A 13,105-nucleotide genomic window follows, 5' to 3' on the forward strand; every position below is an offset into this window, starting at 1 on the left:
TATTTATTTATTTATCATTTATATATTTATTTAATTTATTTGATTACTACAACCACTATTAATAATAATAAATATAATATAACCTTTTTTTTTTTTACACTGTTAGTAGTATTAAATAGTTACTAAATAACTGAATAAAGACTGAATTGGCTAAAAAGTATTATTATTATAACATTACTAATTACTTACAAAATTACAATTTTGAAGAAAAGTATTGTTTTATTAAATTAATCATTAAATTATATCAGTTATATATCAGTCAACAACTAGTACTAATGAGTTTTAAAAATAAATAAATGCATAAATACAATTGAATAAAGACAATTTTTAGGGACATATTTAATATTAATTATTTTTGTTAATTAATTCAAAATGTATATTTAATTGATTAACCTGTAACTCATTAATAACATAATAAAGTGATAAATTATACTTTTTATAATTATATGAAGTTATACAGTACCAAGGCCATCTGAGAGTGTGGGGGGCCTTGTGTCTGTAAAGTTTTCCCTTGTTCTGCACATTCCTCTTTAAACCAATATAAAGTTCAGTAAGAAAGAGCACAGGCTGACAGTGAATTGTCCATGAGTTTTTTATTAAACCTTAAGTACAAATTGAAAAAGTAAAAAACAAAACAAAACAAAGAAAACCAAAATAAAACAATATAACCAACATGAAATCTCTCCTCATGAGAGGAAGAGCTGAGACGCAGTGCTAATAAATTAACTCGCCTGACCGTGAGCAAATCTCTCACCTTGTAGAAAAAGGAACAAAAATAAAATACATCGTAAGGCCATAAAAACTTGACAACCGCCGTATTTTTTTTTTTGTTGTTATTGAAAACACCCGACTTGGTTTTCATTAAATACTCCTAAAACAGTTCAGTCTTCTGTTAAGGACAACAACCAACAAACTGGATTATAGTTTTTTTTCCCTTGACAGTCACCACTGGCAAGCTCAGTGCAACATGAGTAGCTACTACAATGTTGAATTTTCAGTAATGAAAATGTAAAAACCTTTTTTTTTTTTTTGCGAAAGTATTTTCCCTTTTCTTTAAAAAAGTAAACCTAAAAAACAAAACTAGGGGGAAATCGCTCCGTATCTTAGTCCTCAGTGATGTAAGCAGCACTTAAAATTTATACACATTACCAGAGCAACCCTGTACGCATCAAACTCCCACAGCTGAAGAAACTGAAATGTAAGGCTTTTCTTCATCTGACATCCATCTATCTATCCGTTCCTTCTGTCACTCCAACAAAGGCTCAAGTATTAAAGACATTTACAGGATTATGTACAAAAAGGTGATTTTCTTAAGTTTCTTTAAATCAATGATACTTCTGCAAAAAAGGAAAAGACAGAACAAAAGAAAACAATAATAACAATAAAGAAAAAAACAAAAAAACAAATTGGACTTGTATTTCACATTTTACACCCTCCGAATAGTGGCTCTAACTTGAGATAGCACATCAGAACAAAAGAGAAAATCAAAAGTCAAAAACACAAAATATAATAATTACAATAATATAATATAATTAATGTTAACTGGTACAGATGAATCAATAAGTCTGGAAGAATGGAATGTTGACACGATTGCACATCTAGAAGCGGAAAAAGCCTCCGGGCTCTTCCGTCCTGTGGGATAAGAAGGCTAGCGGACAGCACTTCCTTTATTACCTTTTTTGTATTGATATACAGTAAAACGAAAAACAAAAACAACAGCACCAAAATAAAGAAAGATCTCCCCGCTAAACATCAGGCACAGTTATCGCTCGTAAGCGTCAGCGTGGGAGGAACCCCTCTCACTGCCGGGACGGGACCCACTCGTTCATTCCCTAACACCCACTTCCTCAAGTATACAGCCCAACCCGCTGCCAATAAAACCAGCATTCCCCGAATCCACAGAGGAAAGTGTGAAATAAAAACCAGTCGGAAATAAAAACACACAGTACTTCCTCTTTTTTTTTTTTTTTTTTTTTTAAAAAGCAGACATTAAAACAAGCTAAATTTCAAGTGTTCACTGTCTTTAGAGCTGCGTCTTCCGCAGAGGAGCTGCATGGGGACTAAATGAATTCAAAAACAAATGTGATGGCATAAAACGAAACAAAATAAAACAAAACAATAAGACAAAACCAAAACAAAACATTGAAAGGAAACAAACCAAAAACCTAAAAGCAAAACAAACAAATGAAAGAAACGAAATGAAAGAAAATGAAAGAAAATAAGACTAAAAAACCCAAAATAATCAAAACAAAACTAAAAGGAAACAAAAACAAGATAAAATTAAACAAAAACCAAAACAAAACTAAAACCAAAAACCAAAACAAAAAGCAAAACAAACACCAAAACGAAAAAAACAAACAAACAAAAAAAAAAAAACAAGAATAAACAAACCCAAACTAAAACAAAACCTAAACAAAGCAAAACCAAAACGAAAAACAAAACAAACACTGGAATGAAAGAAAAAGAAAAAACAAACAAACATCAAAACAAAACTAAAAGCAAAAACCAAAACAAACACCAAAATGAAAAAAAAAACAAAACAAGACTAAACAAACCAAAAACGAAACCCAAAAAAACCAAGACAAAACGAAACATCAAAACAAAACTAATAGGAAACAAACCCATAAAACAACAAAAAGAAACAAAAACCAAAACAAAACTAAAAGCAAAACCCAAAACATACACCAAAATGAAACAAAAAACAAGACCAAACAAAACACCAAAAAAAAAACCAAGTCAAAACAAAACCAAAACAAACACCAAAACAAAACTAAAAGCAAACAAAACCAAAAGAAAAAAACCCCACAACTAAACAAAAACCAAAATAAGACCAACAATTAAACAAAAAACAAACAAAATAAAAACATAATGAAAAAAAAAACAAAAGGTTCTCGGGCAGCTCCATTGAGCACCAACATTCAAAGGAAAGGGGCTTGGAAAAACGAGGAGAGAAGCCCATTTGTCCCAAGTTTCACAGTTCAGGAGGAGCGTGTGTGCAGTCAATGGGGGCGAAGACGAGGAGGAAGAGGAAGAGGGTCCAGGCAGAAAGGATGACATCATACTCACACCCGTCAGTGAAATGGACACCTGGGACCATGTCTCTTAATGCTATCAAACATCTGGTGAATACAAACTAGTGCGCTAGTGCAAAAAAGGCAGCCTGTTTTCAACACAGGAAACTCTGCCCTGCTATGTGGGTGATGATAGACACAAACGATATGAAGAGAGGGAGAGGAATTTGATTGGTTGACGTAGGCGGCCGGGCGGCGTTTCTCATGAGATGGCGGCCGCGGCACTTTTGGACAGGTGGGTCGGCAGGTGAGTCAGGGACAGCTCCACGGCGGACCTTTTGCGGGGGCCGCGCTTGGCGGGTGGTTTGATGGGGCTGGTGCCGTTGCAGCCGTCTGTCACGCTTTTCACCAGGGCTTTACCACACACCTGATTCACCAAACTGTTGATCTGCTCCTGAGGGACAAAGACAAGGAGAAACCATGGTGAAAAAGGTGACAGGATGTAGCAACCCAAAACAATTAAATTATTCTTTAAAACCTAGTTATTTTGTCATTTTTTGAGCTGTACTGATCAAATTTTTCAGTTTCAGTTATTCCGAAAAAAAAAAAAAAAATGATATATATGTTATTTTTGTTCTTCTTTGTCTACTTACACTAAATTTAAAACAATGCTTTTTAAAGAAGTTTCTTATGTGCACCAGGGCTTTTATTTTTTTTTTATTTATTTGATCAAAAATACAGTAATATTGTGAAATATTATTAAAATTTAAATTAATTGTTTTCTATTTTAATATGTTTTAAAATGTAATTTAATCCTGTGGTGCAAAACTAAATTTTCAGCATCATTACTCCTGTCTTCAGTGTCATGATCCTTCAGAAATCATGAAAATATGATGATTTGGTGTTTAGACACCAAAACAAAGCTAAAAGGAAAAAAGGAAAACAAAACAAACAAAAACAAAACAAAAAACACAAAACAAACACCAACATGTAACAAAAAAACAAAACTAAAAGCAAAAACAAAAATGCAAAACTAACATCAAAACGAAAAAAAAAAAAAAAACCAAACTAAAAAACAAACACCAAAATAAGCGTTAAAAATAAATAAATAAATAAACAGAACAAAGAAAACACTAAAACAAACAAAATGAAAAACAAAACAAACAAAATCAATGTCAATTTTTAGGATTCTTGGATTAATTAAAAGTTCACAAGAGCAGTATTTATTTGAAATAAAAACATTTCTAATGATGCAAAAGATTTCTATGGTCAGTTGAATGTATCCTTGCTAAATAAAAGTAAAAACTAAAAAAAATCCTCAGCATATTGGAACAATTTCTAAAGAATCATGTATCAATCTTCATTGATACATGATTCTTTAGAAATTGTTCCAATATGCTGGAGTAATGATGCTGAAAATTCAGTTTTGCATCATAGGAATAAATTACATCTTTAAATATATAAAAAATGAATAAGACAATGCAAAATATATATTAAATAAATATGAAATTTAACATCTGGTGAGAATAAGATACAAACTGTCTAGAGATCTGAAGTTACTGTTCTGAGAAAAAAAATCCTTCTCATTTAAGTATTGAGCAAAAGCAAATGTCAAAACTGTTTTACAACACTGAATCCACAAACTCATTTGTATGTGGAAATGTTTCCCAAATATTTGTCACACTGCCAGAGCACACAATATTTTATGAAGGGACACCAACAGTCCATTTATGAGGGCTGTTGAACCCTGGAGGGTCCTTCAAGCAAAAGTGTCTCAACAGCTCCCCCTGCAGGCATGTTTGTGATCATGTGTCTTACCTCATCATAGCGGTACATCATCTTGAGGCCACGGCAGCTTTTGTGTTTCTCCACATACTGCAGCGCACACTCCAGACAGAAAACCACATTTTCATTCTCCTGCACCACCTGCAGCATTAACAACAACCATTAGCTCAATTAGCATCATAACTTATTTTCGACACTCAGTAATTCTTGTGTCAGTGATGACTGAATGTGAATTATCAGCACTGGAGGTAAAATTACAGCTGTGACCCAAATCTAGAACTGTTCAGTTCTATTATGAAGACAACACAGTGAGAACAAAAGATTATACAATGCAACTATGAAAATGAAAAAGTGTTGTACAGTATACAGTAGAAAAAGGACATTTCAGAAAACTATAGTATAGATTTGGATAGCAGAAATCTCTAGCATTAAAGGAGTAGTTCACTTTCAGAACAAAAATTTACAGATAATGTACTTACCCCCTTGTTTCTTACTTCAGTCGTAAAGAAATAGTTTTTTGAGGAAAACATTTCAGCATTTCTCTCCATATAGTGGACTTCTATGGTGCCCCTGAGTTTGAACTTCCAAAATGCAGTTTAAATGCAGCTTCAAAAGGCTCTAAATGATCCCAGCCGAGGAAGAAGGGTCTTGTCTAGCGAAACGACCGGTTATTTTCTAAAAACATTTACAACTTATACACTTTTTAATCTCAACTTTTTAATGCATGAACTCTGTGTATTCCAGTTCATGACAGTTAGGGTATGTCGAAAAACTCCCATCTTATTTTCTCCTTCAACCCAGTGTTTACAAAGTGAATGTGCAAATATGATCAAACACCTTTTACAAAAAAAGGTAAAACGGTGATGTAGAACGATTTTGAAGTTGGAGGAGAAAATGGGAGATTTGCACTGTCATGAACCGGAATACACAGAGTACACACAGAGCTAGACAAGACGAGCATTTGAGGTTAAAAAGTATAGAAATTGTAATTTTTTTTAGAAAATAGCTGATCGTTTTGCTAGATAAGACCCTTCTTCCTCTGCTGTGATCTTTTAGAGCCCTTTCAAGGTGCATTTTAGAAGTTCAAACTCGGGGGCACCATAGAAGTTCATTATATGGAGAGAAATCCTGAAATGTTTTCCTCAAAAAACAATTTCCTTACAACTGAAGAAAGAAAGACATGAACATCTTGGATGACAAGGGGGTGAGTACATAATCTGTACATTTTTGTTCTGAAAGTGAACTTACTCTTTTAATTCTAATCATGGCTTGTCTTGAAAAACAATGACACTTTGACGTTTGTCGTAAGAGATGTCTACCTGCAGGACTGCGCCGAAACTTCTGACACTGCCAGAATTTTGTTGAAGGTAAAATTTGATCACAAAAGCCATTAATCAGCTGTCGGGGAACATGTCAAACTAATGATCAAAGACTACAGATTTTAGCCTAGGATTATAGGAATCTTATAGGATTTTCAAATTTTGTCAAAAAAATAAAAATAAAACGCACAGTGTGCGCCCAGCTTAAAGGAGTAGTTCACTTTCAGAACAAAAATGTACAGATAATGTACTCACCCCCTTGTCATTCAAGATGTTCATGTCTTTCTTTCTCCAGTTATAAGGAAATGATTATTTTTGAGGAAAACATTTCAGGATTTCTCTCCATATAATGGACTTCTATGGTGCCCCCTAGTTTGAACTTTTAAAATGCAGCTTCAAATGGCTCTAAACAATCACAGCCAAGGAAAGAAGTGTCTTATCTAGCAAAACAATTGGTTAATTTCTAAAAAAAAAAATTACAATTTATATACTTTTTAACCTCAACTGCTTGTCTTTTCTAGCTCTGTGTGTACTCTCTGTAGAGATTAAAAAGTATTTAAATTGTAAATGTTTTTAGAAAATAACAGATTGTTTCGCTTGATACGACCCTTCTTCCTTGGCTGGGATCGTTTAGAGCCCTTTGAAGCTGCATTTAAACTGCATTTTGGAAGTTAAAATTTCGGGGGAACATTTAGGAGGCTTTTTTGAGGAAAACATTTCAGGTTTTCTCTCCATATAATGGACTTCTATGGTGCCCCCGAGTTAGAACTTTTAAAATACAGCTTCAAAGGGGTTTAAACGATCACAGCCGAGGAAAAAAGGGTCTTATCAAACAAAACGATTGGTTATTTTCTAAAAAAAACAAAAAAACAATTTGTATACTTTTCAACCTCAAATGCTAGTCATATCTAGCTCTGTGTGTACTCTCTGTAAAGATTAAAAAGTATTTAAATTGCAAATGTTTTTAGAAAATAACAGATTGTTTCGCTAGATAAGACCCTTCTTCCTCAGCTGCGATCATTTAGAGCCATTTAAACTGCATTTTGGAAGTTCAAACTCGGGGGCACCATAGAAGTCCTTTATATGGAGAGAAATCCTGAAATGTTTTCCTCAAAAAACTATTTCTTTACGACTGAAGAAAGAAAGACATGAACATCTTGGACGACAAGGGGGTGAGTACATTATCTGTAAATTTTTGTTCTGAAAGTGAGCTACTCCTTTAAAGTACAGTATAAGCTGAGCTGAATCTTACCATAGATAGGTAGCAGAGATGCTGGCACGTTTGGCAGCGTCTCTCAGATGACTCCAGCGCCAGCCACTTGCGCGGCTTCTTCCTGGTGTCAGCAGGTGATTGGTTGTCGTGAGTGCAGTAGCGTGCAGAGGAGAGCAGCCCTGCTTCATACAGATCCTGCCTTTGCTTCATCTCTATGTTCCTGCAAGACAAGGGTATGCAATTCAAGTTAGAGAACAAAGAGGCTTCTATAGGTTTCTATATTTCCTTCCCAGCAGAGGTCCAGACATCAGGGTGTGTTTCAGTACTCACCTGAGATCTTTGAGAAGAGAAGAGATTGTACTGAGCACAAGTCTGTTTTCTCGTTTGGCCTCGGCTGTGGCGATCTGGTAGAGTAGCTTCTCCATAGAGAAGGGTTTTGCTATGCGCCTGCATTTCAGGTCCTGCGAGAGAAGAGCAAACATGTAGAGCGTCTTCTAAACATCTCCTAGTGTGAAAAAAAAAAGTGAAAGACTTACCTTAGCAGCCTCGTAGCCCAGGTTCATCCACTGTGGTGTGGCAAAGTGCACAGTTTCAGACACACTGTAGCCGCAGCACACCCTGGACACAAACGCACCGGGGAAGACCACCACAAACTGCCCGCTCTGTTGGACCGTACGGTGGACCTTGATCCCCTCACGACAAAGCACCTCTGGAGAAATCTGGAGAAATGCAGATGTTTAAGTTCTGTGCATGCAATGAAATACAACTGTACCAAAAGGTAATATGCTGTTTTTATTTATGTCTTACCATAATATTCTTCTCCAGCATTTCAAGTCCCGGTGTGCCGTTGGCTTGTAGCAGTGTGTGCACCACTTTATCAAGCTTAGTCTTTTCCTCAGCAGGAATAGAATACCTAGAACGGGATGGGAAGAACTTCCTGTCAGTGTCATTGTTTGGCTGACATAAGAAAACAGCGCTGTCTGCCGGCTTCTAAACCTGCTTTGTTGCCATGGAAACAGACCTTGGCTTTATTATGATGAGTCATGCACATAAAAACACAAACAAACAGCTGACGCTCGCGTGAGTGGAATACACACTCAGTGTGACTGCGTGTTTTACAGAGTACTGCGCCCTCTAGAGGAGCTGATCTTTATAACACAGCTGATGTGAGAAAGATTTTACACTGAAATGACATTTAGTCAACACTGTTGCTGTAAACAAACTATTAAAAATCATTTTGGTAATCAAAATAAATAAATATTGCCTTGGCAACTAATTAAAATAAGTAAGTTTAAGTTGAACTGACAAAATGACAAAAAAACACAACAAAATTACTTATATTTTAAAATCAAACACTGAAAACAGATTTTTTTTCAGAATATTTTCAAATAATATTAAACTTACACTGAATATATCTAAAAATGAATAATGATGAACAAGATTCACTGAACAAAACACAACTGTATACAAAGGATAACACAACAAAAATAGTAAAGATTTTTGTATAAAAAAATCATATAATTAATTATAACATATATCAAATACATATTTACTTATGCAAAACAGTAACATGACCAATGTGCACTGTATCAGAAATATTTAACATTTTATGAAATAATTTATACACAATGTTATTATGTAAATTAATTATTCTATACTATTTTATTAGTTTTTTATTAGTATTTTTTTTATTTTCAATCAATCAAATCAATCAATCAATATTTGAATTTATGTAATATTGTTACAAACATCTAACACCCCAGTGCTGGTTTATGAGGATGTTCAATGAAATTATTTTTAATTCATTAAAATGAAAAAAAAAAAAAAAAAGTAAATGGTAAAATATTTCTATTTGTGAAAAAATATATAATTCAATCAATTTTTTAAAATATTTAATATTTATAATATTTATATATAATATAGTAACATGACCAAAGTACGCTGTATCAGCAATACTTGCACAAAGTTATATATACACATAAATCATAATGCAACTTATCAATAATTAAATCTGCCAAATAATTTAATTATTTATTATTCTGTATTATTATTATTATTATTATTATTATTATTAGTAGTAGTAGTAGTAGTAGTACTGTTTATTTTTCAATTAATCAATGCTAATTCTATGTTTTTTTATTCATTTATTTTATTAGTACTTTGTTTTCAATAAATAAATTAAATAAACTTTTGAATTTTAACTAGAGGTGAACAGTAGTGAAGTATTTTACTTTACTCAAGTGTTTTTCTTTGGAAAACTTTTACATCACTGCTTTTTACTGCACTACATCTCACATATACATATACATACATACATACATACATACATACATACATACATACATACATATACATATACATATATATATATATATATATTACCTTTAATACTTAAAAACAATAAAAATATAGTACTTTATTGTACCCAAGTAAATCTTTGAATTACTTTTACTTGAGTAAAAGTAAGAAAGTACTAGATTTCTAATGTAATTAAGTATTGAATTATATTTAATATAAAACATAGTGCAGTAAAACTATGCGTTGGAATGTTGTGAAGTTTTCTAAAGAAAAACACTTTAAATAAAGTACAGACACTTGAAAAGTAATTTTAAAGCAAGCTAAAGTACTTTTTAAAACTACTTCACTGCTGTCTGCCTCTGCATTTAACACTTCAGTGCTGGTTTGTAAGGCAAATGTTCAATTCAGTTATTTTAATTCATGTCTAAATTAATTTCTAGACAGCACCAGAGAACAAAAACTTACCAAATGCAATCAGCACCAGTGTGTAAGTAATCAATGTATGGAAGGCGGTTTTGGTCTTGTGACCAGCATGAGGTAGAAAACACCATGCCAATGTTCAGCCAGGGAATAGTTACCCCTGTGAGAGAGAAAGAGAGACAGAAAGGGGGGTGATGACTTATTCAACAAAGGAGCTTTACATGATGTGGAGAGAAGAATAGTGGACTCACCAGGCACAGCACCAAGATGGCGCAGAATGGATCCAGAGTTATTGGGAAGGATAGTGAGGTTCCATCCATGCCTGCAAAGTACATAATAGCAGCATTTTTATAAACACTAACACATCTTCCCATCATGCCTTTATATTCATCTCAAATGAAAGCGGCTCTTACTTGGAGAAGGGTTCGGACTTGCCCACAGGGAAGCCGCTTCCGTGTGTGTTTGTGTCCACTTTCCCATAATGCACTGCGACATGGCAGTCCCTCTGCTCCACTATCCGCCAATAATCTTGCTATATAAAGAAAAGCAGCACAGATGGAGATGAAGATAAATGGCAGGAAATAAGGAAATATGACAGGATACAAGGATACAAATGTCATGGGATATGCTTATAAAATATGCAACACGGAAAGTACACGCTATTTAAAGACAATTTGTCACTGAGCAGCTATTAATATACTTATTTTAATGTGGATACTGGTCTTTAGGGTTGACATTTTACGCAAACAATGTAGTAACATACTACACTGTACACATCTGGTTAAAATACAGGAAGTGGTTTGTGTTTACCTCAACTTCAGCAGCCCCAGGCTCTTTGTTGAAGCACATCATCATAGTATTTCTTGCTATTCTGTAAAAGGTGGTCAAAGATACCGATCTCCCCTGGAAAAAAACAAACAAACAATAAACAGTAAGAAAAATGGCTAAATAATCTGTGGCATGAGCTGTTTGTTTGGGGTCATTTTGGAAACGAGCTAACATTAGTCAAATTATCATTAAGTTCTGTCTTATGGTACCATAAAAGTGGCTTCTTCTGCATAAATTAAGATTCAAACCTGAGGCACAAACATGTTTTTTGTAGGGCTGCAACTAGCTTACAGGAGTAGTTCACTTTCAGAACAAAAATTTACAGATAATGTGCTCACCCCCTTGTCATCCAAGATGTTCATGTCTTTCTTTCTTCAGTCATATAGAAATTATGTTTTTTGAGGAAAACATTTCAGGATTTCTCTCCATATAATGGACTTCTATGGTGCCCCCGAGTTTGAGCTTCCAAAATGCAGTTTAAATGCAGCTTCAAAGGGCTCTAAATGATCCCAGCCGAGGAAGAAGGGTCTTGTCTAGCGAAACGATCGGTTATTTTCTAAAAACATTTACAAGTTATATACTTTTTAATCTCTACACAGAGTACACACAGAGCTAGACAAGATGAGCATTTGAGGTTAAAAAGTATATAAATTGTCTTTTTTTTTCAGAAAATAACAGATCGTTTTGCTAGATAAGACCCTTCTTTCCTCGGCTGTGATCGTTTAGAGCCATTTGAAGCGGCATTTTGGAAGTCCATTATATAGAGAAAAATCCTGAAATGTTTTTCTCAAAAAACATAATTTCCTTACAACTGAAGAAAGAAAGACATGAACATCTTGGATGACAAGGGGGTGAGTATGTTATCTGTAAATTTTTGTTATGAAAGTGAACTACTCCTTTAAAAAATCCATATATTTATTGACACAAATGTATGTTATTGACACTATTCCACATTCTGCCCAATGTCCTTCAAACAAACGTGCCAACTGAATGTTATGAAAACATAATGCTTAATTTATTAGACCACCTATCGTAATAAAGAGAAAACACAGATATTTTAGGAATCTGTCAAAAATGGTTAAAATCTAAAAAAATATCATTGTCATTTATTGGGCAAATGACAAACTCAAACAACTAAGTAGTATTTATTCACACATCAAAATGGCCTTCTATATGCCTTTCATTACAGCTTGCATTCTTGCTGCCATTGTTTATGTACTTTTTCACTGTAATTTAAAGAAAAAAACACTATAAAGCGCTTGACTGTATTTGTGTTTTAATAAATGTGTTAAGCACTGTAAGGCCTATAGTGAACAGTTTAAATCTCTACATTAAAAATTAAAAGAATAATACAGATAAAAAAGACGAATAAAAACTCAGTGTTAACCAACATGTTCACTTGGATTAAAGTCACATTTACTGTCATTTCTTTATATAAAAGGCGTCTATGAAGCGTCTGATATTTACTTTCAGGTAATTACACGCTATAGGTCCTACTCTCATTAAATACGTGCGCTACATGTTGTATTTTAAACCTACATTTAACGTTCAACAACATCACAGTGCAAAAAGCATTAATTATACTGAAATATTTCTGAGTACCGTCTCTCTGATGCGCGTGCACGCGCCCGCACTCACTCGGTAAAGATTTAAACTTAACACAGACTGGCAGGACGGACTTTATGCAAAAATGGAAATGCTCGCGTGAATTTATGACATTTACAGATAGATATGACCGTAAACTGAAAGTTTTTGCGCTGAGGATGCAAACATATGTCAAAGCGCCTGACAGGGTAAGCCATTAAGCTAATACTTGAGCTTAAAGCTTAAAATAAGAATTTTTGGATCACATACATCTCGCTTAGCATCTCATTCTGTTTCCTCCACTATATTTAGATGCATTTTGACCATAATAACACGTTATTCATTGCTGTAATTTGAGGCTGAAGTTGTACATGCACTTTGGGGGACCGACTAATCCGTAATGAGAATTGTTGTCGATGATAATTTTATCGATTAGTTGTAGCCCTAACTTCTTGTCATATTTTATTTTAAAGACAGTACTTCCTTCCTGTCCTATAAATAACTGACAAGTGTTGCAGTTTTACCCATTTATTGTTCCACATCTCAAACTCTTCTTAAGAACCACAGCACAACTGAGAAACACTCACTCTTCAACCGCATGACAGCACTGCTAACTATAGACAAAGACAATTGCCAGGTACCGCACC

General features: G+C 34.0%; 1 protein-coding gene across 1 annotated transcript in view; it reads right to left on the reverse strand.

Annotated features, from left to right (window-relative positions):
* Window positions 1-2,987: 2,987 nt before the first annotated feature.
* The window catches only part of jarid2b (jumonji and AT-rich interaction domain containing 2b), a 93,490-nt gene continuing 83,372 nt past the window's right edge, over window positions 2,988-13,105 (reverse strand). Inside the window, exons 14-23 of the mRNA XM_073822437.1 lie at window positions 10,857-10,949; window positions 10,460-10,578; window positions 10,298-10,368; window positions 10,092-10,206; window positions 8,136-8,241; window positions 7,865-8,047; window positions 7,659-7,789; window positions 7,368-7,548; window positions 4,830-4,937; window positions 2,988-3,465 (exon numbers count right to left, since the gene is read on the reverse strand). Coding sequence (XP_073678538.1) covers window positions 3,274-3,465; window positions 4,830-4,937; window positions 7,368-7,548; window positions 7,659-7,789; window positions 7,865-8,047; window positions 8,136-8,241; window positions 10,092-10,206; window positions 10,298-10,368; window positions 10,460-10,578; window positions 10,857-10,949 — 1,299 coding nt within the window. The 3' untranslated portion in view covers window positions 2,988-3,273. The remainder of the gene's footprint in view (window positions 3,466-4,829; window positions 4,938-7,367; window positions 7,549-7,658; window positions 7,790-7,864; window positions 8,048-8,135; window positions 8,242-10,091; window positions 10,207-10,297; window positions 10,369-10,459; window positions 10,579-10,856; window positions 10,950-13,105) is intronic.

Source organism: Garra rufa, chromosome 17, assembly GCF_049309525.1.
Source record: "Garra rufa chromosome 17, GarRuf1.0, whole genome shotgun sequence".
Lineage (NCBI taxonomy): Eukaryota > Metazoa > Chordata > Actinopteri > Cypriniformes > Cyprinidae > Garra > Garra rufa.